Here is a 25713-nt window from a genome sequence, read left to right on the forward strand (position 1 = left end):
GAGCTTAAATTTTATTTCATTATATACTAATATGTGATGCTTTGACTAACTAATTTATTTATCTTAGTCCAAATGGCTTCAAATTAAATTAAAAGTAATTTGCAAGATAACATCACTCTCAAGAAAAAAAACAAGGGGAGAATATTACATATTACCCATGTATTTTATACCCAACTCTTTCCCTTCTCTTTGAAACTTAATTATAACCCTTTAACCTAACTTTCAACTGTGACAAATATATGGTAAGGTATTTCCAAGACTAAAATTAAAAAACTCTAATATGGTAGGATGTTACTAACAATAAGAGCAAACTATAGGTATATATATTGAATGACTTTATGATTTCAATAGGAACCCTTTAATTATTCGGGGCACAAAAAATCGCTCATTAAATTAGCAATTTTTATTGAACAAAATCATTATCTCAAGAAGCAATTGTTCCTGACGTACATGACACTTATATAGACTAGAAGTCACACGGTCACGTAAATTAGTCTATAACTCATCTATCATGATACAATATTTGATGTGCAGAGCTAAAATCGGAAAAACCGGTTATCCCGTCACATAAAAAAAAAATTCTAGCATGATGCTTTTCTAAAAGTTATATTATTTACACCCTATATTTTTATATCGCATCAAGCGGTGCTCCCAATTATATGACTTACGAATTTGATCCGAAAGTTAAGTGTATTAAAAATCGTTATCTCAGAAAGCGATTTTTCTTGACATGCACATAGATAAAAATCACAGTCTCATGAATAAGTCTGTAACTCATCAATCCGGACATAATCTTCGGTGTCAAACCTAAAACCAAAAATTAAAATAAAAAAATTATCCTATCAAAAAAGAAAAAAAAAAAAAAAAAGGAACCCTAATGGAAGAAGGAATGTATGACTTGGCCAATGTCCTTGAAAAGATTACTCGGTTTTCACAGCCCAACACCACCCAATTGTGGTGTGGCTGCAGCTGTACCTAAAAAGAAATTAAAATAAAAGGAAGGAAAGAAAAGAAAAGAAAAACTTAGCTGTCTCATCGTTGGCATGCTTCCCCTCATTCAACCACCAACTTCCGTTTTATTTATAAAAAGCTCCCCGCTCCCTTAACACCCCTCATTATGGGGGGCCGGCTTAGAGCCGTTGGATCGCCATCCGACGGACGAAACATCTCCGGGCATCGTTGGAAGGTGAGATCCTCGGGAGGGGGCCGGTTGTGAATTCGAGATTTGTCGGGGGGGATTCTGCGATTATTGGATGAAAAAAGGAATTTCCGTTTGCCGTTGAGTTTTCTTTTTAACGGAATTTGCCTTTATATTTTTTCCTCCCTGTGCTCTCACCTTTCTTCTCTCCATTCGACTTCTCTCTCTCTGTCTCTCTCGGACGAACCCTAAAAGTTGCGCTTTTAGGGTTTGGAATTGGGGCGACTGGGTAGGCCCATTACTTTCTCTTGGTTGGTTGGTTGTTCTGAATTTGATGCGGTTGCGTTTGTTTTGTCGATTTTCTTGGATCTCGGAGAAGGGTCGTCTTTTTTGAATTCGAGGTTTCAATGTAGCCGATCGGAGAGCTTCTGATTGGGTTTCTCTTGTTTGTCGACGAACTTGTAATATAATTCCACCCTTTTTTTCTTCGATTCTTTTGTTCGCTTAATTTGATTGGCAATATCTATTTCTTTTCTGCTGGATTTTTTTTTGGTCCATTTTTTTGTGTTAAAGATGCGATTTTTTTTATTATTGTTATCCGTTTGTTGTTGAAGTTGTGCGCTTTTTCATCTACGTTTGCTTCTTGACGAGATCTGAGTGCGGAATTATGATACATTTGGCTACCTTATTTGTACTTCTAATTTCTTACACCATTTTGTTGCGCCGCAGCTTGTCTGCAATTCCTTGAGTTGAATATCTTGGATTCAAGGTAGAGCCATGGCAAATATGAAAGGGGCGGCTTATTTGAGGAATTCGGCACCTGCTGCGAAGCAATCATTCCTTCCTCCTAAAAGCCCCTTTCCGATCGTATCCCCATCTTACGCCGAGTATGGTTCCATTGGATCAAAAGGAAACCAGAAAACAAGAGAGGGACATAGGCACCATCAGCGCACTTCCTCCGAGAGCTTTCTTATCGAGGAGCAGCCCTCCTGGCTCGACGATTTGCTTAATGAGCCGGAGACGCCTGCGAGGAGGGGAGCACATCGCCGTTCATCAAGTGATTCTTTTGCATACTTGGATGGCACGAACATATATTCAAATTTGGATAGCTTAGCCCAAGAGGAATGTAGGCCGAGGGGCATCAACTCATCGCATCCTTGGGTTGCGAATGAGTTCGAGCACCTAAAAGAGGCGGGGAATAATTCTTATTATCCCGAGGCTACTTCTTTTGCAAGGCCTCAGAACAGAGGATGGGAATCTCACTTGAACTCAGCGAATTATCGCCCAAACAGCAGTGCTATGACAAAGGAGAAGGCTGTGCATCATGGGCCATTATCTGTTTCGAGGGATCCTGATGCGGTTACATCTAGCATGGCTGAAAAGAAGGACCATGAGGAATCTGTTACTTCTGAAAGAAAGGAAGCTTCTCAAGCTAAGCACCCACAGTCTGAAGTGGATCCAAAACGAGCTAAACAGTAAGCTTCAATGACTTTTACATTTCTTTAGTGATTAGTCCTCAGTGCTGCCATATGGATTTTTTGACAAAGTACATGTCACTGATGACAATAGAATTTTTCTGGAACCATATGTATTGCCAGTAGTAGATTATATGTTAAACATTTGCACTCTGAAAGGCTAGATGTGTTATCATTATCACACTAATCATCCTTCCATTTTTGAATTGTTGGATTACAATCACCTTTTCTCTAGAAGATTGTAGACAGTGAGGGCTTGCTAAGACTCATTTTGCATTTGTCATACGAAGCTCATTTTAGTGTATGTATTTCTGTCTTAATCCGATATGCAAGAAGGACATAATGCAGATATTGATATTTCATTATTGTTTCTATTTCTAAATTGCTGGACAATGCTGTTGGATTAAAACTGATCATGAAGGTATTGACAGAAAATAGCTCGCTATCTCCCAAGGAATGTGGCGGTCACTGTTCCTTTGTGAACTCATAGACTACAGTCTGTCTCTTGGCATTCTCCTTCCATGTGTGTGTGTGTGTGTACTAGGCAATATAATGAGGGCATGGAAAGCATTTATGTGCTTACATCTACAAAAACATAATTTGATATGTTTGTTTTCATGTAAGGATGTATAGGTAGATAAAAGATCAAATGTTTAGTACAAAATAGGAATCCAAGCCATGTTTTGATAGGACAAGTTAAAACCTTCTGATTCCATCTAAACTCATTTCTTATGGGCTTCATATAAGTCATCTTATAGTGAGTGAACTTCCATATGAGATGTTTCTAGAAGCACATTAGAATATCACATTCAAATTTCTCCTTTTCACATGTGTGGTTATCTGACGCAGCATTTGTTCTTTGCAGACAATTCGCTCAGCGTTCGCGGGTTCGGAAGCTCCAATACATTGCTGAGCTTGAGAGAAATGTTCAGGCACTACAGGTAAACCTGTAATAGATTGTTGGTGATCAAGTAGTCTTGACTCTTGAGAATCTTTACTCCCGCAAGATGGGATACTATGGAAGCATCATGTAAAAATTTTACCTTGTTAAATGCAGGCTGAGGGGATAGAAGTTTCTGCTGAAATGGATTTTGTTAGTCAGCAGAATCTTATGTTGGACTTGGAAAATAAGGCCTTGAAGCAACGATTAGAAAGTCTGGCTCAAGAGCAACTTATCAAACGCTGTAAGTACATAGCCTACAATATGCACCCTTCTCATGGCTTCCCTATTTAAACGATTCACATGTCACTTATTTTCTGGAATCAGATATATCATAGTTGATAAGGAAAAGTAGCTACATGTGGTACAGCAGCATGTGAACAATAACTAGGACAACACATGCGAATGAGTGCTTTATTACTGTATAAATCTTGGAATTCTTAGGATCCACGGCATAGGTGAGACTTGCCCAAGGTGTCTAGCTCCACGTTGGGCTTGTTTATCTTGCCCAAGGGGCATCACAAGTGGAGTTAGATAGAGAACTTCCAAGGTAAAGTTCCATCTGCAGTAAGTAGTGAGTCATCACAGTGTTATTATGATCACTATTTAAACCTTTTTGTGAAAGAGATATATGTATAGAACTATACATGAAATTCAATAGAGCAACGCATCACAATGCTGGCTAGTGAAAATTCCTACAAAATTGGACTTTGAGAAATTTGGAATAATTTGGATTGTTCAAATTGATATGACTTTCGAGGAGAAACGGAATCAAACTGAAACATGGTAACCAGCTTTTATTCTTCTTCCTTTTCTGTCCACGAGGAACTAAATTATGCTTCCTCAGAGAAGTGACGAGATTATTTTAACTAGCTCCCATAAAAATTGACTATTAGATTGATGAATTGACCTATTATTATAAAGTAAATAGAATGGATACATTCATTTTGGACAGGCAAACAGGAGTGTATGTTACAGGCTTGTGTGCACATGTATGAAAGATTGCACTTCCACAGTATATTTTTACCCATAATAAGAAACTGGCCAAATAATTAGACTGAGGGAACTGGAAATTATAAATAAAACGGAAATTCATCTGCATGTAAAGAAACATTAAAAATCTATAGATGATGAATCACAAACATTTTAGAAAGTAGAAGTTGTGAACATATAGATCTCGTGAAAAACATTTTAGAGAAGCATAATTTTTCTTTAGCAGAGCAATTAATTAACTAAAGTAACTGGATTTTAGGTTTTAATAGGGTAAATACCAAGTTAGTTTCAGAGAGACAGATTCGTGGTTCAAGAGGGGATTAATTTTAAAGAAGAAATAGATTTCTTATGTCATACATATGACAGCAAAGGAGCACAGACTAAGGAAATTGGTAGAAGAAAAGCTTATATAGCAAAAGGCTAAGCAACATATTAATTATTTAATTCCTGAATTTGAGTTCTGCCATTGGAAAAGCTATATGCTTGACAGCTTGCAGAATATAAATTTTACTAACTCCATGAATTGCATATATTGTCATTTAGATATATCATTGTTTTCACAATAGTAGCTAGATTAAGCCAAACAATCCTCATTTCTTCAATTTTTTTGGCTTTGCAAACTTCAAACTACCTGCTATGCAAAACTTCCTGTTTATGAATGTGTTAGAACGAAACCTTAAAGCTATTATTCTTCTCTCTGGTTTAGTTTCTTGTCTAACACTAAAACTATCATTTACCACTAGTGGCTAAGGCAATGTAATAATATAAGCATTTTAGTTTTCTAACTAAGTACACGGAATGACTCATACATCATTTTTGGAATGAAACAGTCCAGCAGGAGATGTTTGAACGAGAAATTGCTCGTCTTCGATCGTTGTATCAGCAGCAGCTACAACCACAGCCTGCTCCTCCTACCCATAGTCGCAGTAGCAGTGCCGACCTTGATTCCCATTTTGCAAGTCTCTCTTTGAAACAAAAAGATCCTAACTCTGGGCGAGACACTGTCAGTGGTCCTCTTCGCATTTAAACTTTCAGTTCCTCATCCCCTTCCTGTTTGTGGGTTCCAAATGTCAGCTGGGTACATGGAATCACATCCAAGGTGAATAACTCGGAGAAGGTTAATAACTTCGGAATCTGATCTATGTTTCTTTTGGTATGTGCACCTGGCGGTCATCTTCAGCTCATGTCCTTCCGTTGATGCTCGACCAGTCAGAGGTGTTAGGGCTTTCTTGTAGTTTGATGCTTTCTCACGTCACTGCACTGTCACGAACTCCAAGTTCCGAATTTTCCTATTGGCTCGTGTCCAACTGCACTCTTTTTTATTCCATTTTCTTTTCAAGCTCTATTCAGCATCTGCATCCGTCTGATCCATGAATGGGCATATCGAACATCATTCAGCATCTGGGTCTATCTGGTCGATGGACATGTAAAATTGGTATGGCGGCTATTGAATGCTTCCACATCCTTGAAAGTTGTAATCTCATTGGTAACGAAGCAATTGCAATGAACCAGGTTGATAGTTCCCCTTGTTTTTTTATGGTTTTTCCTATTAATTGTTCTTGCAGTGTTTTCTAATATTTCTCAAAATAGCTTTACTGATGGCTTTGTAGCATTAGAAAGCTACTTTACTGTAGCTCTAAGATGTTCCCATCATTGATGAAATTATGTTACTTGGATCACCTTGTCATTAAACACTTGATGATCTGCTGCTGGGATAATTATCTCTATGAACACCCAACTAATGGTGGCATCATAATTTGGTATTGGTGCGTTTGGGGATGGTGATTAACTGGCACAAAAGCTAATTTGCAATTTCTTATTGTGGTGAATAATCCGTAAATTTGGGGCTTGGAACCTAAGAGTTCTCCAAGATGTAAAGGAATCTTAAAGTGATGTTTTGGCATGGGGAGTAATTTTTTTGAGTCAAAATTTATGGTGTAGATGTGGTGAGTTCATGTATATGCTGTATATCCTCTCTTCTTCTTTTTTAATCTAATTTGTTTATAGTTGGATCAGTGGATTGCTGTTTTGCTTTCCCATTTTCTGCTGGAGTTCAAAACAAATCTCTACACAGCACTTGTAGGTAATGTGTGTGAAAATATTGATCTTTTAATAGGACAACTTGCCAAGTTCATATACCTTGAAAGCCTCCATTTGCTAAATTCAAAGTATTTTGGTTATTTGATTTGTGATCTGCCCCTTTCAGCCACTGTTTTCTAAATCCTTCTTTATTTTATGGTTTTTTTTCTCTTTATTTTCTTGATTTCTGAAAAATACAGTGGAAATAATGAACTAATGAAGTAATAATGCAAAGTTGTCCACAAATACAATTTAAACAACCATGCTGGCTTAATCAGGTGTAGTCATTCTGAAACATTCTCTCTTTAAAACCATAGATATGCCATTGGATAGTACATGAGTTGTATTATTGCTTGACCTTTCCACAATACATAATAGCAGGCTTCATCCATTTTTCAACCTTCAGGATTCAGGGAGTAGTGATGCCTGCAGAAAAGATAAGCCACAAAATTAATCCAGGCATCTGATTCAAAGTGTCAGATGGTAACAAGAAATTTAGTTTTTCTAACTGGACAATTCCAATTATCCAGTGTAACTTTGAAGATGAACCTGTTAGATTTACAGTAGCATTCTTGGAGTTTATTTTGAATCACTTCTAAATGCTGATACTCTTAGTTGAATGAGATGACGATTGATCAAGAGCTACACAGAACTTACTGCCACACTTGAAGTGGTGTGGCACTCGCCGGCCACACCCTTCGATGAGCCTAACAGCTCGGTCGACGTTGATGAGGGCGGCTAGCTTTGGCGTAATGATCGGGCAGACACACTCGATGTGTGCCGAAACCACTTGCTGACAGCACTGCGGGCTAGGCAGATACCCGTACAACACAGGCTTGCAGACATTGATGCCCACATGACGCTCGGCCTTGCACGCCTCAGGGCTCAGCTCAGCAAGCATGGGCAGAGCCCCGAAAGTAACCACTACTATCACCGTCACCACTAGCACCAAAACCCTTAGAATGCTTCCCTCCATCTCAATTCTAAGGAACTTGAATTACTTGTAACAAAATTTTCTTGAGCTTATTATTGCACTCACTATAAAAGGTCGTAATTTATAGCTCTAGATAGTAGTTATGGGACGTGAAGGGCGATTTGCCTGGTCTTACTATTGCTGAAATTTTTGTGGTTTAAAGTCAAAAGGGTAACAAGAAAGCATCTCAGTTGACGTGAATGGTCACTTGACTTTGACTTTAACTCTATCAAGATTGAACATCATAATTAATAAAAATGCAAACGGAGGTATTAGCCTTTATTTTACATTGTCCTGAGTTCGTCGGCTACTTCTGAATTTAAACCTTATTGTGGAATCCCTTCTTCTCCGAAAAATATATTTGCAAATCAACTCCTCAAAATCACAAATTTATTTTCATTAGTTAATAAAATTATTCTTAATGTATATATATATATATATATATATATATATATATATATATATATATATATATATATATATATATATATATATATATATATATATATATATATATATATATATATATATATATAAACTTTTCACTACTATTTCTTTCTTTCTGTCCTTGGACTTTTAATCTTTGCAAAAATAAAGATGACCAGGGTGGACGACTTTGACAATTAGGGTTTCCGAGGGTCATCCATTTTGCCTCATCCTCCAAGCAATTCACCCAAAAATAATGCAAGCACTTAGGGGAAAAAAAAGGAGACACAAACACATGACTTCATTACCCCCCTCTGGAAGTTACATCTATGGCTAAATTATATCTTTCACCTAGAAAGAAAGATGACCCAGTATTACATTACATCCCTGAAGTTCAAAAGCTTAACCCGACACCCATTCCTCAAAGAAAGAGAGAGACTTATCCGCACGGCGGGCTTCTTCCTTCACTAAAGAAGGTGACTAAGACGTGTGGCCTATTCCAATAACGGGTAGACGGGGCGGCTATTATGCCTATTTAAATCTTCTGATTGTTGTAGGATTCCATTTCCTCCTACTATGAATTCCGTGCTTACTTTTTTGCTGAAACTTCAAGGTCAATAATTTAGGACTCCGATCCTAGGTCTGCTTTCTCCTACAAAAGCTCGGTGGATCTCTCTCCTACTACTCTCCCGATACGTGTTATTTCCTCCCTTTTCTTTCCTCACCCTTTCACTATAGTTGCTGTCATTGACTCACTTCCATATTGAGAGTGCTATAACAAGTTCGCTAACCAAGTCTCGCGATCCACTCTCCTAGCAAAAGAGAGAGCACCTGTAAACTATCTAAACTTACCAAATTGTAGTAAAAACTAACAATTAACGACGTAAGATCTTATAAACTTTAGAGATGTAATGCGATAGTGAGTCATAGTTTGAGTGAGTGAAAGTGTAATCAAGTCTTACAGATATTGATAATGATGCACTCATTGGAAAGCATGAGATAGGACAATTTAACTCTCACAAGAAGAATTAAAAGGATATTCTTGAGAGCTACTGCATTGCTAGCTCTTCTTAGCTTGCCCACCCCTATAGGTTCTTTGTGAATCTTGAAGCATCTTTAGTCTTTGGTAATCTCTACTTGTATGACTGGAAGATTGCAAAAGATATATTCTACAATGAAGTCAAATTTCCATTCCTGACTTCATCATGGATGCTATAGTAGAACATCATGTGTGGCATGGCATTTGTGTACAGCTGATGCAAGCATGGCATAGGCCGTCATCTCGAAGAAATATTGAATATTAATATTTACATTTGCAAAGATTGAATAGCGAGCTTGGCTGCGACCATGTTAATGTTCTGTTTAACAAACTCAATTCCATTTCCTAGTCTCTCTAGAGTGTCTCTTGTATCCATTGCTTGTAACTTCTCCCTTTGCAAAGTGTGCAATTCGGCAGCTGTCATTCCTTCATCATGGAAAAATTGAAATGGTAAACCAGGTATGGCGAACAATAAGTCATACTTAACTATACTATTATTCTTCAATAAGTGGAAACGTGATCCCTCATATTCTACAATAAGTCATAAATTTGTTAAACGACCACAAAATGCAACTAAAAGAAAGCTGTCCAATTGGTTTAGAAGCGTTTAGCATTTCGTTATAGATCTAGTATAAAAGGATATAACACTTTTATAGCCATTGAATACTCACCCAGAGGTAAGAAAAAGTTGTTCCACTTTCCCTCTCCACATTGAGATACATTTTGCATATTCCTAAAGCATAGCCTATAGCTAAAAAAGTGTAAAATCTTTAACAAAAGAATTGACAATTTTGCTTTTAATTTGACAAATATATACAAGGATGATCATGTCGATGAAGAGATGTCATCCAACATAGGCTGTGCTGACTCTTGTCGGTTGGCATGGTTGTGCGTTGAATCAGCATGACTTTATACCAACTCATGCTGCTCATCATATATTAACTATTTAGGGCTAGTCATAAAAGACTCATTAAGGCCTCTTTAGTAGCCGCTTACCAACAACAACAAAAAAAAGGTTCAAATGAGAGAAGAAAAGAGGAGATTAAGGATCTTCTTCAAATCCCATCAAAAGGTAAATTTTCCTTTCATTCTCTTAAGTATTTTCTTTGTTTTACCATCAATGGATGAGTTTAAAAAATAATTGATAGTATTTGACACAATATTCTCATATTATTCTTGTGCCAATAAATAAAATATTTGATCATCCTCTTTATTCTATGTTCAACTAGATTTTAATTTTAATTATTGAATTACGGTCAATTAATGAATATATGCAATCATATTATGGCTTGAATGATTGAATCATGTATCTACTTGACTATTGTTATATCCTTAATAAAATAAATTGTTTATAATATTATCTAAGGATAAAATACTCTAATATAAGTTCTAAAATATATATTCAAACCAAAAATATGTATAAAAGGTGTGCCAGTGTGTGCCACTGGCATGTAGACATGTGCAAAGCTAGTATGTCCCAGGCCAACTAGGTACTAGCATGGCACGTGTCTTTGGCATGACTACACTTACATATATCCAAGCAGTAAACATCATCTTCAATAAATGATTAAATTGAAATGACCAAAGGCAGTAAAACATACCTGAAACAGATTGGAATGCTGCAAAGGAAACCCGTTCAGCTACTTTTGGAATAAAAGCTTGACTACAATCTTCAAAAACTTCACTTTCAGCCCATAACAGAGATTTCTTAATGTTTGTTTGCAACAATTCCTCCTTGGATGTCTGAATGATAAAGATTTGTCAGCAGATCAGTGTATTATTAACCACCAAGCCACAACATTTCTCACAGACTATGATTACACAAGGTTACCTTCAGTTTAATCTGCAAACTGTGTAAGTTATGGATGCTCTCCTTTAGCTCTGAAAGTCTCAATTTTGATTCACTCTCTTCATAAGATATTTTGTCCAGCATTGGCACTACAACTCCCCTTAAGTAGGGTTCTTCCATCTGGATCAATAAAGAGCATCACCATCTAAAATCAAAATGGAAAAAAAAAGAGATGAAGTAAATGTCCAACTTTTGAATAAAATGAAAAGCTTGAATTTTGCAAGTAACGAGAGGAAACAAGGTAAAGACTTGAGCCACTGTGATAAAAGTTATACAAGGTTCAGGTACAATGCAAGTTTAGCATGATAGTGATTCCTTTGACCTGATTTCAAGAGAATAGTGAAAAGAAAACTTTTTGCATATAAGTCCAAAATCAACCTTCAAAACTTATCGAAATTAACTAAAACTTCAAGCACCTTTCATGTCAATAAAAATTCTTGTTTATTGTTTTGAATCTTTTTGTAATTCCGATATTCAAACTGTATTGGAAATGCAAAAAATTTGATTTCTTTCATTGCCGAGATGAAACAATTCTTCACTCTTCTAACTAGGACTTCAGTTCTTTCCTTCTCCATGTAAAATATTCTATTTCCAATTTCTTAAAGTTGAAAACAGGATTAAAATTATAGATAATTTTCTGAATTAGATAAAATCAATATCCAGACAACGGCAACTTCTCCAATCAAAATGGGAAAAAAAAAATTCTAAAGATCTGATTCCAAGCAAGCCCTTACCTGCACAAGTTCCACAATGCTAACACGGCATATGCCTCTTATGGTAACCAGTGCTCCGATCTCCAACTTGTTAATCTGAACCAATATAAGGATCATGTTTGGTAATATATATAAGAGACGTAACATGTGAGGAGCAGAAGATTACACTTTCTATGTGGACCAAACAACCATATCTAGCAGCAAAAGACGCTCTAGAAGAAGGTCTACTCATAAGAACAGGATCCAACACGAAGTGCACAAAAGCCTTCTTCCTTTTGAGCAATGACTACAGAGAGAAGCATAGACAAGAGATATCAACTCTGCACAAAATCTGAAAACAGCAACTAAAAGAAACAGGAATGACTGGCCTGTATTTAGTATACAAAAATATGTAACCATTTCATCTAGTATCTTTATTCATAGGCTGAGAATTAATCAAGTAGTAATAATAGCAAAAGAAAATTGAAAAAGATATACATTTCTATATGATATTTAACCAAAGAAAAATGTTAATCTTGAGACTCCAGAAAAGAGAGATCCTATCTGGTGCTTGGCCAATCAGCAAGTAAATAGCAAATGTCTGGACCCTAAAGAATTGACATTTTTTCGTAGAATTCTAGAGAGATCATATTTTATTTCCTTCTATAAATGTAGCTGTCAAGTACAGTTGATTGTTGAATGCGTGCACTCTACACTGGAAAAACCAAAACATGCGTACAGAAAAAAAAGGATAGAGTTCTTTGGATAAGTGATAAGGAAGAGAACTAATTATTCATGGTGTTCAGAAAAGAAAAAAAAAGATACCTGGCTTATATGCAAGATTTGACAGAATACCAAAAGAAGAAGAAAACCCAGATTGAAGAGGCAACATATTTCTTATTTGCACATCAAGGAGCATTCCTTTCAAGAGAAGAACCTAATTCATATGATACAACCTACATTTAACTTTTCTAGTGATATCACAGCAAGAATTAAAATAATTGCTGACTTGATAACTAGGCATACATACAATAGAAAATGCTTCAAAACACATAGAGACGAAGTTTCAGCAACAAGAAAGTGGAATATTTTATGAACTGAAATAAAACTATCAATTCTACTGCCAAAAGAAAACAAAAAGGAAAAAATTACCTCCTCTAATAATGCCAAGAATCTTGCTTCGTATAAATGCAAAGTCTTGCACTCTGATGGGATTAGCACCTAAAAATGACGAGATCAAGAAGATAAACCATGTGAGGATAAATCACATATCTTTTAAAGAAAATAAAGATGGCAATTTTTGCGAAACACATTCAATCTCCCACTCTTCCATCCTTCCTAAAATTCGCTACTAATCTTGGTTAGAACCAAGACAACGATTTGTATCAAAAGCAGGGAAGGTTTGGCCAAGCATCGGATCATTAGGATCATGACCTCACTCAATTCGAAGGGGAGGAGAGGAAGATCCATCGATCCCGTCGAAGAGAAGTGGCCCCTGAGACGCCGGACGGAGGGTGAAGAAGAGCCCAGCGGCTGCGATCCAAAGCGCCACCTTGAACGGTGGAAGATGGCGAGCCTAGGGTTAGGGTTTTGGGGCAGGAAAGGTCGGGCGATGGAGGGAGAGGAAGAGAGGGTGGCTAGGGTTCCGTTAACCATGGAAGAAGGCAACCGGTTAACCGTCGAGGAGCGAGTGGTTAACGGCAGCGATAAGAGAAGATAGGGTTGGAGAAATTGGCGGGAGAAGAGGGTAAGATTACCGCGAGTTATAGTTACTCAACATTCAACCTTCGAACGAACCTGAAAGCTTAATTAGGTAAAATTTGCATTTAAAACCCTGTCTTTTGGACTTATTATATTTAAAACCCTGTCTTTTGGAATTTTTTCCATTTCAATCCGCAATTTTTTTGAAGTTTTATTCAGGTATTAGGTTCTTTTTAGATGTAATTCTTGAATAAGGGGCAACCAATCCCTAAAATAAGTCTCTGTTATACTGGAAAATAGATGATCTTTTATGTGGGTCTTCCATATAGAACAAGTTCTCTCATCTGTGAGAATTTCTCACCATTGTCAGATTAAATCTCTAGGCATAACCAAATTATGATTGGCAAAAGAACAAAGAAAAAAATTATAATAACATAACCCGTATAATTAGCACGACTTGAATCGCATGTATTCATACAACTTAATTGTATACAAAAGTACAAGGTGACTTCTCAAAAAATTGTAGGCGAAAACTTCTCAAGATGCACTGCTAGCACTCAGGCTATTGTCTCCCACTTGCTCCTTCAACTCAACTTGGACTTCAGAAACCAGATTAGCACTGTTCTCGAACTGCGGATTGGAGGTTGAAGCTTCAGTTGAAGAACTTGAAGATTCTGGGGGTACTGAAGCTTCGATAGATGGAGGGGTTTGGAGTTCCGGCGCGACTGAAGCTTCGACCATCTGCACTGGCTTGAACTTGCTGATGTAGTAGTTGAGAGGTGGGCCGGAGTATTCTGTGGTCTGTACTGGCGGTTGATTCTTACTGACTTGGATAAGAATCGACGAAGCTGCAGCGACGGCGATGAGGGCAAAGCCTGCAGCGACGGCTGCAGTGTTCTCAGCTCCCTCAGACGATGAGCCTGCATTTCCCGAACTTATTGCACTCTCTGCCACATAAACTGTTGGCTGAATAGATGGTAAATATTTATCAGTTCAACTTATGTAGTGATCTCATCCGAAAAGGAAAATGTATTAAAAGAGAAGTACATCAAGAAGGTCGGTTTAGAAATCTTGAGCAACATTTATCTGAAATTGGCCACTGGCCAGTCTCCAATAAGGTCCTCATACTACTTGATCATGAAAACACTGCCGTAAGTAAGATGAACCAACTAGAAATAAGTTAAATTTTAATGCTATCATGCATGCCTATAAGAGAAATCAGCGTTTATGAGGACTGAACAATTATGTTATGTAGATTTCTTAATCGTTGCCGAACATCCTGACCTATGTTATCGTTATATCACTTCTGGTCCATAAAGCACTAGAAGCTCTGACTCAAGTATGAACAGTCTCATTACCTTTTGGTGACAGAAAGTAATATATATGCCAAGCGATGCAAAGTATAAAGTATATGCCTGCTTCCTATAATATGGAGAAGGTCCTCCATCAAAAGAAACTTTTATGGTACTCTTTGATTTTGGTCCAAATAGTTTCACGGTACATTTTTGACATCTTAAGAATGTTCACAGCCAATAATATTCCACTATCATTTCACTCCCTAAGAATAATTAGAATTTCACAATCAAGGCGATACTCAGTTTCCAAAAGCAAAGATAATTTTAGAAAGGTGAGTCTTGAAAACACAGAAAATCTTAACCTCAAAGAGGGTGAATGGTTCGAAACTAAGGATGCAATGAGTCTCATCGTAATTGTCAACTTGTAGTCCTACAAATACTTGAAGAATATCTCATGTTACTACCTTTAACAATTAATCAAGAGAGTCTCTCTTCATAGAACTCAGATTGGATACTTTGTGAGAATAGTAAAAAGAAGTTCAATTTACCTCAACTGAGTATATATTTGTCTGCCCCGCAGTATCTTTCTCAACATAACCAGTCCAACCTTTCTTCTTAGGCGGGTATGTCCCAACGACCTTTGTCTTCTCTCCAGCTAACCATTCCACGCTGATCTTCCCAACCTGCATATATCAGTTATATAACACTTTAATATATGTTGGCCTTGTGCCGCACCATGTTCTTTATGTCGATAACTACTAAATAACATTGATATGGAAAACAATAACACTCGCAAACTTCATTAGCAAGACAAATCAGACTTCCCTATTGCAATTTCCACACGGAATATTTTGCCCTTTATCTGATATTAGGAGGAAAATTATGTACTATTCATGCATTTAAGTTTCACAGCAAGCCAGAAGACAAGGATGGAACTACAACCTATGTAAATGTAGTCTGATAAATCAAGCGTCAAGCTGTTCAGACTCCGCAAATAATTGATCAAAAGGCTTACCGAGATCATCAAACTTTGAGTTGAAGAACTTGGCTAGAACTAATAGACCAAAACAATTGGGGATTGTCAAGGTAGGTGTATATTATGTATGATAAAGACAGCAATTTTGTAGCAAAACACAGATTATTAAATTAGAATAGAGGCAGATGTCAATTGTTGGCAAAAAAATATAGTCAATTGTCAAACATAAAAATTTGATTGTTATACAAGTAAATATTGCAACACAAAATTATTGGGAAAAAGACACACACCAAAAGAGGATAAACCACAGTTACATGAAGAACACACGGTGCAAATAACACAGTGAACTGCATAAAATTTTGGAGCTAAAATTACAATCAAGCTAGTGAAGTAAATGGACTGGCTAGCAACCATCATGAGTAGAGTTTGATAATGATAAGATGATTGAATCATGTCCCAAAGTTCTTCCAAATATTAGATACTGAGAACCAAGTGATAGCCACATATTCAACTGATCTACAATCAAAAAATATGAGAATACCTTGTCAAACTAAAGTCAAAATCTCTTAAAATTAACATGAAATCTACAATTATAACAACATATACTGGCACTATGTACAATTTCAACATGGCCCAATTCAGTTCAAGCAACAAAATACAAGAAACACACCATGTAATAGCCATCAAGGAAGAACACAAATTAGGAGCTGAATCAAGAAAAGGGCACATACCTCCTTGTCAGGAGCACACTCCTCCACATTGCAGTCAGACTCTTCTGCCCCTGATGAAGCACTAACAGTGAGCAATCTACAGTTTCCTCTTGCCCTCTGAAGAAGCTTCCTAGGAATCCTCTGTGAGGGGAAGACACAACTGTTTGCAGATATCATGGACTGGGTGGTGCAAGCCATTGCAAGGAAGAAGAAGAAGAAGAACAGAAGAAAAAGAAGACTTAAGTGGTGGTTTCAAGAAGAGAGAAGAAAGAGGTAGCCGAGTAGTTATTCTCTTTTTGGCCTCTCAAATTTTGTTTTGGGCTCTTCTCCTTCCTCTTATTAAGCTCTCTCTTGTGCCACTTCCTTTGGTGTATGTGTACAAAGGAAAGGAAAGGAAAGGAAAGGGAAATCTTGGCGTGGATTCTGTGGTCGCTTTTTGAGTGGATTTGTATCGACCACGTGTCCATTCTTTTTGCTACCAGAATTAGAGATGCAGATAATTTTCTCGCCCATGGGGATGAGTTATATGGGTTAACTCGGATCCACATATATGAGTAGAAATAAACAAACTAGTAATAATCTTTTACAATTGTGTCAATAGAAGTACTATTTTGGCCTCGGATTAAAATCTATGATGGAATTTTTGACCAAAATAGACTTATTTTTTAATTTTTTTACTAAAATAGATTACTCTCAAACTTATTTACCAAATGTGGTCTAATTTACTGTAACCCTAATAAAAACGTTGAACTGATTGGCGTTCTTAAACTTATTTACCAAATATGGTCTAATTTACTGTAACCTTAATAAAAACGCTAAATCATAAAATTTATGGTTCAAATAGTCAAACTATTTATTTTAAAAACTAGTATTTGGGGGCTAAAATGGAAGATCCGCATATAGAAAGTAATTTTTAAATGTCAAAGTTTCTCTTAAAAACATTCAGACTATTTGCATAGAAAAACTCTTAAATTTTAGTAATAGGAAAATTGGGTTACACCTCCTCTGTAAATTATAAACTCCATTATAAAAATATATATATATAATATAGAAAATAGATGCACTCGGTTTCTAAGCCTTCGTTCCTTTATAGAATAAGAATAAGTTTATTCTAAAATAAACCTTATTATTCTTGTGTTGTAACTAAACAACATCTTACATTATTCTAGTATAGTTTTCTACCATTTTCTCTCATATTATTTTATGTAACTTTTAAAAAATAATTTAATAATAATCTATAATTATTATTTTGCCTCTAGATTAGACAATATTTAATTTCACATCGTCTCAGCTACATCTGAGATTCTCTCTCCACTAATTCTTATATTAAATATTCGTCATCTCAACTACGGTTTTACGTTTTCTCTCTAATCTATTTTTTCTTTTAAATATTAGTTATCTCACCTAAAGTTATTTTTTTTCAATAGTAAATTTTGCAAAAATAAAAACAAAAAATATTAATCCACACACTTTTCCCGCACATTTTTCCGACAGTGCAATCTTATAACTTTGCAATATATTGCAATGTGGGTTTATAACCCTGCCCCGCATTACATCGTAGTGCGAGTTTATAACCCTATAATAACCCGTAATATTTTATTTATATCTTTTAGTGTATAATTATTTTATATTGAGTGCAGGCCGATAACCTCGCATTATACCGTAGTGCAAGCTTATAACCGTAGTGCAAGCTTATAACTTTACATTACGCCACAATGCGGACTTTATAATCTTATATTACCATGTAATGCAAAATTATTAGGTATATAAAGTATTTTAATAAAAATATTATTATTATAGAAAATATACTATGTATTACTAATACTTTATGATATATTAAGGGTATTTTTATTATTTGGTATAAAACACAACTAATTCCCGATAAAAAGTTATTATTCCTTAATATTTTAATATTAACTTTATATCATATCAAATATAATTATCCCTCCTTATACTAGTATTAAACTAAATATTATAATGACTTATACTAAAATTAGCCCTCTTTTAGTATTAAAACTAGAATACTTATACATATTCCACAGTATTAAAACCTTTTATACACATGTACCAAAAATTTCAGAAGTTTATCTTTGTTTTTCTTACATATACTGCCAGAGGACAAATAATTTATTTTCTTAAAGAGAAAGGACAAGCATTTTACTTCCATTGTCACAAATAATAGATGTTTAAAGAAACGATACAGCTAAAATAATCTCCCATTTCTATTGCCAGGTTCAGTACAGTACATTCTGTGAGTACATGAGGGTATGGACAACTCCATTTGAACTCTTCTAGCAGCTCCAGGGGAAGATCTAACGAATTTATATTCCTATAAGAATAACAAACACATCAACTTCCCTTAATACCTACCGTGATTCCCTTGGTTATCAATGATAACAACCAAGACCATTGCATGATAAAGGAAACCAAACAAACATGAAAGTAGCGTGAAGATATAACCACGTGTAACTGCAGAGGGCAGGATAAAGCTAATCATCCTATCTAAAATAAATGGAAAAGCAATTAATTGCACTGAAATATTCAGTGTCCTGTACATTGGACATGGCTTCTAATTTCTTAACAAGGACAATTGAAATTGTCATCTGCCTGCAGGTAAGTCATTTTGGTGTTGTCTTCTAGGATAGAAAGCATCATATCTCTTGTCACTATAACAACACCTGGAAAGAAACAAGCCAAAGTTAGGGATGAGCACATCAGTGAAAAGATGTTCTCACCTAATCAAGAGCAAGCTCTTACAATGGTACATCATTGACATACCAATTGGAGAACACAACCTTTAGGAATTTTGCAGCCCGCAAGTGCAATTATCTGGTACATCAGATCTCCTTCCACTTGTTGACATATCTGAGGAATGCCATGGATGGGTTATCCCTTGGTTGGGCACGGACACGTATGGACCGCCGGAGCACAGCCTCTTCGAGTAGGATCTTGTGGGCAATGTCTTTTGATCTTTTCTCCAAGGCCATACTAAATGTGTAAACACAAAATTAGTTAATTGCAGTATGACCAACTACTAAGTTTTCAGTTTTGTAAAATAGTATCCTCTTTCATTTTTGTTTCAGAATAATCTTTCATTATATGATTATAGAGTAAAGGAAAACTCTTCGATGAAAGCCTGGTTAAATATCATAGTTTGGAACATAGATAGATTAGACAACGTTGAGGTCCCATCTATTGCTGAACATAGTTTTCATTCTCTGAATGAATCTTGATGGTTGTTCATGTGATTTTTCTTTTTCTTACACATCAGGATATAACTTACATTATAGGGCATCTTAGGCCTTCATTAACTTCAAGTTCAAGACTCATTATCAAAGAAAGGCCTTAACTTCAAGACTCATTATCAAAGAAAAGGACTAATACTGCAGCAGCAAAATTGTCATACCAACATTGGTGCAGCTAGTAAGGTTCACATCAAAGACGAGACAAATCCAACTATGGCACTGAAATGTCAGCAAGCTAATTCCACCATAATATCACTTGATAAAAAACAAGTTTTATAGCTGGATGACTAGTAAGTTTGCTTTATCCAAGACAAGTTAATGGAAATGCACCTATTCTTTGAGCACAAAAACTGTCAGATGGTAAATGGGGTAGAAAGATGGCTACTGTTCTTGTTATGAAATGCTTATATACTTAAAATTTGGACCGGTCCTAAACTTAATTCTCTTTCAAGCCTAGTGGAGAACCTGAGCTGCATAGACAGGTAGTGTTAGTACCTTAAAAAAATGTCATGACTCATGATATTCCCCTTTAAAATGATGCTTTTAAGTAGGGGCGAAAACGGGTCGGGTTAACTCCGACCCGATTCAGATCGGATTCGGATAAAGAATTTCCATCCGATTCGGATACGGATTCGGATACGGGTCGGATATATTTTTCGGATTCGGATATAAATATCGGATATCTGTTTACCCGCATATTTTTTAAATAATTTATAGTTTTTAGTTTGCTTATTTAAATAGTAAATATTAATATTGTTACTAATAATACATTATATATTATTTATAGAGATTAATTTTTCTAATTTTATAAATTTGACATACAAAAAAATTATTTGTCGTAAAACTCTTAATAATTTTGTATTAATTATATATAAATAAAATATTATAATTATTTTAAATTCAATCAATATCCGTTTAAGATCCGATCCTCTATCCGAAAATTATCTGTATTCGTTTAGTTAGGATATGGTTTTAAATTTTGTTATCCGTCCAATTTTCGTATCCGAATCCGTAACCGAACTAAAAATATGGATCCGGATATGGGTTGAACACTATCCGATCCGTTTTCAACCCTACTTTTAAGTCATGATCATTACAGAGAAAAAGGAGGATAGATGGCACAGACCTAAAAAGTCTTGATGACAACCTTCATGGAGAAGAGCTCATACAATTGGGCTGCAAAAAAGATCTCTACAAAAGGGCAAATGTTCTAAGTTTTTCATGCAAATGTACAAATCAAATACACGAGAAATCCAGAAAATCTGGAGAACCTGGGGAGATATCAATCCTTCCAACACATAGGTAGCCCCCTACCATTGAGGTACAGATGAAGCTAAGACCTATCAAAGGGTAGATGAAATTTTACCCTACTTAACACCACATAACTTCCTACCACCTACCTATTTTACCAATAAAAGCAATATGGAGATATATAAAATGACGTTTTAGGTTGTTCACCACACTTTGTTATATGAATCTCCTTGATTATGTTCCTCTCCCATTAAAAGTTCACTTGCTTAGCAAAAAACTTGTCTTTTGGTTGAGTGATTGACTGGCTGGTCCTGCATTTGTTGGGACTGCAGATGAGGGTTTTACAAAGATTACTTTTGTCTACTTGATTCCTAAGGCGAGCCAGCAAAAGCTAGGCATTGCACGGCAATCCGTGCACAAAAATTGCAGTTTATACCTGCTTATGATCAAATGGTTCCACGGTGTCAAAGAACAACAGCTTAGAGTTGTTAATCCAAAGAGTGTGCTCTTACATGAATTTTATGTGTATACATTAGGCAGGAAGTTCATGAACTATGCAGATATTAATGGACAAAAATTGGATAAGCCTACTTAAAGACAATAACGCTTCTGTTAAAAGCAATCGTACCTTATCTTATGAAAGAATTTCTCCAGCTGTCTTTTCAGTGCTCTCTCCCTCACACCTTTTGGATTTAATGAGCTCATAAGTGCATCAAGCTAACCATGTCAATTTATGAATGTTAGCACCTAACAGGAAAAAGTTAAAAACATGGTACTATTAATTAATGCAGAATAATCACCTCTTCTTTAGTTGTGTAGTAGCCCCACTGCTTCGAATCTGAACCCTCAACAAAAAGTCTTCCTTCATGTCGGAAGAACCAATACCTGTTGTAGTTTCTATCTTTCCCAAGAGAACTAGTACGTATAGATAATTTCTCAATCTCCCTTTCAAGGTTCTGACTCCATAACACAAACAAACATTCAGTTAATAAAGGGAAATATAGTAGCTTGAGCTTGCAGACTAGCACAAAGATACCCATCACACAGACACACGAACCCACAAATACATGCATGGACAGTCGACACACACACACACATGTGCAGTAGGAAGGAGAGGAGAGGTTCTTATGGATGTACCTGCCCTTCTTCTTGTTTCTTCTTCTCAAACTCTTTCTCTTTATCTTTCTCTTTACATTGGCCCTTCACATTATCCTTGTTACCAGATAAGTTCATATGTTTCTCTTTCACTGCACAATCTCCAACATCCATCCTCAGCTTTTTGCGGCGCACGTACATCCTCTCAATACCAGGTTTTCCCAAGTTTTCTTTGCCAGTATCTGAAATGCATGCTTGTTCAGTTTCCTTCTTTTCAGACTCTTCTTTTCCTAGGATCCGCTCTTCTTTCTTCTTTCTAGCATCTCTATTCATGGCTACAAGCGCTTGCTGCTGGTCAATACGCCCATCTAACTCATCTTTAATGGCAGAAGTTGTAAGAGCTTCTTCAACAAGTTCGCGGAGAATCTGAAGTTTTGTATTAGTGTCCAGAAGACCATAGTATCCTCTTTTCACAGTTGCTACATATTTTGAAAATTCAACCCTATCTTCCATCTCCAGGAAATCACATAGATATTCAGCCCAGTTCACTAGCGTTATCTGCATATAGCTAAATAGTGAGATAAAACATTCTAACAGAGTATAGATCTAATAAATGAATACATTGAAAGCAATTTGTTACACACATAATTCTCAAAAGAGAAAATAATGTCCAAACAGAAAATGGTCACCTTCAGTTTCCGCTTTTTATTTTGTGTAGCCCTGAAATATTCACCTTCATCTTTAATAAGCAAATTGAAGAATGCTGAATGTACTTCTGTGATGAGAACAAGATTGCTCTCCTTGTGGCAAACTGCACTCTCAAAATCCGTGAGGGAGAATGGCCACAAGTGCAACAACCTACTAAATGAAGAGCAAAAATCCCAAATCATAAGGAGATCCCCAACACAATCCATAGGCACTCTAAAGTCTGTAGAAAGAGGAGGCCGTTTGAAGAGAATCGGATCATCTGCAGAAGGCTGTACCAAAAGGTCGTCAATTGGGTATCTAATTGGTCGTTCTTTTACTCTTTCTTCATCTGGAAATATAGAGCATTTTGTTAGGGACAACTTACACGTGAAATAACAACAAGAGAGCATGTTACATCTTAAGCAGCTCAATGTTGGGAGGCAAATAACTAAAAGAATAATGAACTGAAATTTCTTTAGATACCTTTTCTAGTTCTTTTCCTTTTCTTGCTGAGATTTCCAGCATCCTGAGGATAAGGGAACATAGAATATTTTACGTTTATACAAAAACAAACAGGTGGAAAATATCTATTTTTTGAAGAGTAAACTTAACCTTCAATTCTTCAGGAGGCTCAGTGGAGATATCATGTTTCTTTGCAAGTTTTTCATGTAACACCCATGGTGCATTTTGTGATGTTGATTCTCTGATAAACACTTTCAGTACATATCTACTAAGCGGTGGCCTCTTGCGTATTAGATCTTCAGCTTTGACAACTGAAGTTTCTGTCACTTTCTTATCTCGGTCAATCCAACCAACTTTGTAATTCGTAATGTCTCCATTATGTAGAATCTTTAAAATTCTGCAAGCAGAGAAAGACTCTCCTTTCCTTCCTTGCAATTCTGACCCTTCAAACAGATCTTCCTGCAACTTAACATATATCTTGTTAACAAGTTCATTCAAGTTAAGAGTACCTGCAAAACAATTAGAAGTGACAATGAAATTCCGTAAGCCATATTCAAATTAATAGAACTCGAATAAAGGAAAGCATCCGTCTATTAGATTTATGTACTCATGAAACAATAAGAAAAGTAAATGTTGGAGCAGAAGTTATTTTCGGCATCATGCACATGTTGCCATTTAGTTGATCCATGTCTTATGGTGTAACTATGCAAGAATATCATTGTTATAACATAGAAGATTAAAATGGTAATAACTTCTGTAATTTTGCAAAAGAGAAAACAAAGTGGTAATTTTATGTCAAAATCCTGAACATAGAAATGGCAACGAGAAAATATCAATTATCTTTCAAGCAGTGATATCACTCCAACATTTCACTGGAAATTGGAAGACAAGTCATCTAGATTCTTGTAGTATCATAAAGCAATTGAAACTTATTGAAAACTAAACTAAGGCAGAGACTCATTGTTCAAGGCCAAGACCATTGAGAGCTAGTTTTGACCTTGGTTTTGGTTCACTATTAATGAAATCAATCTTGAGTTGAGTAAAACATAATAAATGGATACCTAGTGAATAAAGCAGCAAAAGTATAAGGTAATGTAAAGAAATGAATAAACAGAAGAACAATGTAGAATTAGATGAACACAGATACATAGATATAATAAAGGATCTGTCACTTTTACCAAAAACATGAGAATCACAAAAAAAGACAGAAAACAAAGAGCGGGAAGAGAAACTCTTACTGTATTGGATCATGCGGAGAACTGGTGACGTTAATTCTTTAGGCAATTGCTGAACCTTCTCTGCTGCACGACGCTCTGACACCAAAGCTTCTTCATAAGTTAAATTACTTTTTCCAGTAACTTTACAAGTCCAAACTCTTTGGCGGTAGAGATTCAGTCTCTTCAAATATTCTCTAATACATTAAGGATATAAACATGAAGATGCATTCATCAACAACAACCATTCTCAATAATTACACTAAGAAGGACATTGATAACATAGTTGACCTTGAAATGTTAAAATGATGCTCTTGTGATCAAATTATTGAGCATGGAAATCAACCAAATGATTTATCAAATCAAGAAAGAACCACATAGGAGGATACTGGTAATCCCGGAATATCTCCTTTGTAAACCGAACTTGGAAAACAAGCTCGCGTGTATCCAGATTCTGAGGTGGCCCCAGGAGGGTGAAAGTCTTTCTCTTGTAGAGAGGCATATGTGCTTTGAATTGTTCTTTTTAAATATCAGGCTGACTATGATTTTTTAACTGCAAAAGCTTCAGAACATGCATGAAAATTCCAGCCCCTGAGATTTGACAGACAGTTTAAACAGATAGAAAAATGAGCAAACAGATAAAGAAGCAAATATTCTGAATTTAGAGATTAACAGAAACTCAATTGAGCACTCAATTAAACTGTATTTCCATTTTTTGATAAACTATAATACTTCCCTACAAGGAAACTACAATGTTGTACACGAAACCCTAAACCTAATTCGCTAAATTGACAATATAAAAGTACGTAATGATCAAATGTATACCTACATTTAGGTGGCATTATTATCCATTATAATACGCTCGACATCAGAAAAGCGTTATAAACAATACACTAAAGATCTAGACTACATAGTATCTTGCAACCCACAAATTCGGAATATAGGCCTTTCAAGCGCCTCCACACCGTTTCCTCTTCAACTATCAGCTCCCACTCCCAAATCCGATCATATGATACAATACAACGCTCACCGAAACAAGGAAACTAAATCCAAAATTATTACAAACAAAGAAAAGCCCAATGATAAACGAAAACTACGTCCTTCGGAAGGAGAGAAGACAACAAACCGAACGCTACACATCACACTATACGAAAAATCCAAAACAAGCCCAGAATATACGAAATAAGATCCCCAGGAGTCGGGACCGGATGAAAGAAGGGTTAGAAAAATTCTTGACCTAGAATTCAGCGCCGCCACGACGGTTCTAATCGAAACGAGGGTCGCATGGGAGGTCTCGGAGCGGCGATTAAGATCGAAACAGAGCGGAGACCGGTGTCAAAAAAGATAGATTTGCACCTTCGTTGCGATAGCGGCGACAGCGACGAGAGGGAAGGAAAAGAGCTCGTAGAAGGAGACAATGAGAGGGAGAGAGGACGCGCTCGTTTTCGAGTTTTTAGAGAAAGAGAGAGAGAG

At 36.2% G+C, this 25713-nt stretch overlaps 4 protein-coding genes across 9 annotated transcripts; 1 reads left to right on the forward strand and 3 right to left on the reverse strand.

Moving 5' to 3' along the window:
• The first annotated feature begins 1094 nt into the window (after window positions 1-1094).
• LOC140772587 (uncharacterized protein At4g06598-like) lies at window positions 1095-6077 on the forward strand. 2 transcript variants are annotated; one of them, XM_073114731.1, is made up of 5 exons: window positions 1095-1186; window positions 1868-2613; window positions 3479-3554; window positions 3671-3797; window positions 5377-6077. In XM_073114731.1, the coding sequence occupies exons 2-5, from the start codon at window positions 1916-1918 to the stop codon at window positions 5571-5573; spliced, it is 1098 nt and encodes a 365-aa protein (XP_072970832.1). In that variant the 5' UTR covers window positions 1095-1186; window positions 1868-1915; the 3' UTR covers window positions 5574-6077. The 2 variants fall into 2 exon arrangements, with proteins under 2 accessions (XP_072970832.1, XP_072970831.1); XM_073114730.1 differs by lacking the exon at window positions 1095-1186 and adding an exon at window positions 1288-1427.
• Window positions 6078-6893: 816 nt separating this feature from the next.
• Window positions 6894-13362, reverse strand: LOC140771660 (uncharacterized). 2 transcript variants are annotated; one of them, XM_073113244.1, is made up of 7 exons: window positions 13039-13362; window positions 12757-12825; window positions 11792-11911; window positions 11647-11721; window positions 10895-11032; window positions 10665-10806; window positions 6894-7051 (listed from the first exon to the last, which is right to left on the reverse strand). In XM_073113244.1, exons 1-7 carry the CDS (start codon window positions 13258-13260, stop codon window positions 7035-7037), a joined length of 783 nt encoding a protein of 260 aa, XP_072969345.1. In that variant the 5' UTR covers window positions 13261-13362; the 3' UTR covers window positions 6894-7034. The 2 variants fall into 2 exon arrangements, with proteins under 2 accessions (XP_072969345.1, XP_072969344.1); XM_073113243.1 differs by lacking the exon at window positions 6894-7051 and adding an exon at window positions 9279-9489.
• A 367-nt stretch (window positions 13363-13729) lies between these two features.
• Window positions 13730-16642, reverse strand: LOC140771582 (protein MAINTENANCE OF PSII UNDER HIGH LIGHT 1). Its single transcript, XM_073113133.1, has 3 exons — window positions 16308-16642; window positions 15149-15283; window positions 13730-14271 (listed from the first exon to the last, which is right to left on the reverse strand). Exons 1-3 carry the CDS (start codon window positions 16482-16484, stop codon window positions 13843-13845), a joined length of 741 nt encoding a protein of 246 aa, XP_072969234.1. The 5' UTR covers window positions 16485-16642; the 3' UTR covers window positions 13730-13842.
• A 1827-nt stretch (window positions 16643-18469) lies between these two features.
• LOC140772409 (uncharacterized) lies at window positions 18470-25713 on the reverse strand. 4 transcript variants are annotated; one of them, XR_012106291.1, is made up of 11 exons: window positions 25478-25713; window positions 24630-24831; window positions 24265-24437; window positions 23177-23535; window positions 23048-23090; window positions 22567-22913; window positions 21920-22435; window positions 21583-21738; window positions 21411-21499; window positions 19065-19274; window positions 18470-18964 (listed from the first exon to the last, which is right to left on the reverse strand). XR_012106291.1 is itself a non-coding variant. In XM_073114470.1 (11 exons), exons 2-10 carry the CDS (start codon window positions 24740-24742, stop codon window positions 19124-19126), a joined length of 1947 nt encoding a protein of 648 aa, XP_072970571.1. In that variant the 5' UTR covers window positions 24743-24831; window positions 25478-25713; the 3' UTR covers window positions 18470-18964; window positions 19082-19123. The 4 variants fall into 4 exon arrangements, 1 of the variants encoding a protein (XP_072970571.1); XR_012106292.1 differs by having other exon boundaries at window positions 25597-25680; XM_073114470.1 differs by having other exon boundaries at window positions 19082-19274.

This window comes from Typha angustifolia, chromosome 12 (assembly GCF_048772165.1).
Source record: "Typha angustifolia cultivar Huaian chromosome 12, ASM4877216v1, whole genome shotgun sequence".
Lineage (NCBI taxonomy): Eukaryota > Viridiplantae > Streptophyta > Magnoliopsida > Poales > Typhaceae > Typha > Typha angustifolia.

Excerpts from the sequence above, each read along its gene's own strand:
- LOC140772587 (XM_073114731.1), top strand. The coding sequence starts at position 1,916 with ATGGCAAATATGAAAGGGGCGGCTTATTTGAGGAATTCGGCACCTGCT. Across the intron at positions 2,614-3,478 it reads GATCCAAAACGAGCTAAACA|ACAATTCGCTCAGCGTTCGC; the intron begins GTAAGCTTCAAT and ends TGTTCTTTGCAG. Across the intron at positions 3,555-3,670 it reads GAAATGTTCAGGCACTACAG|GCTGAGGGGATAGAAGTTTC; the intron begins GTAAACCTGTAA and ends TGTTAAATGCAG.
- LOC140771660 (XM_073113243.1), bottom strand. The coding sequence starts at position 13,260 with ATGGTTAACGGAACCCTAGCCACCCTCTCTTCCTCTCCCTCCATCGCC. Across the intron at positions 11,912-12,756 it reads TCTTGGCATTATTAGAGGAG|TCATTGCTCAAAAGGAAGAA; the intron begins GTAATTTTTTCC and ends TTCTCTCTGTAG. Across the intron at positions 10,807-10,894 it reads GTTTGCAGATTAAACTGAAG|ACATCCAAGGAGGAATTGTT; the intron begins GTAACCTTGTGT and ends TTTATCATTCAG.
- LOC140771582 (XM_073113133.1), bottom strand. The coding sequence starts at position 16,484 with ATGGCTTGCACCACCCAGTCCATGATATCTGCAAACAGTTGTGTCTTC. Across the intron at positions 15,284-16,307 it reads AGTGTGCTCCTGACAAGGAG|GTTGGGAAGATCAGCGTGGA; the intron begins GTATGTGCCCTT and ends TGATATATGCAG. Across the intron at positions 14,272-15,148 it reads CAAATATATACTCAGTTGAG|CCAACAGTTTATGTGGCAGA; the intron begins GTAAATTGAACT and ends CCATCTATTCAG.
- LOC140772409 (XM_073114470.1), bottom strand. The coding sequence starts at position 24,742 with ATGCCTCTCTACAAGAGAAAGACTTTCACCCTCCTGGGGCCACCTCAG. Across the intron at positions 23,536-24,264 it reads TCTCCGCATGATCCAATACA|GTACTCTTAACTTGAATGAA; the intron begins GTAAGAGTTTCT and ends ATTGTTTTGCAG. Across the intron at positions 19,275-21,410 it reads AAATTCTTTCATAAGATAAG|TATGGCCTTGGAGAAAAGAT; the intron begins GTACGATTGCTT and ends TTACACATTTAG.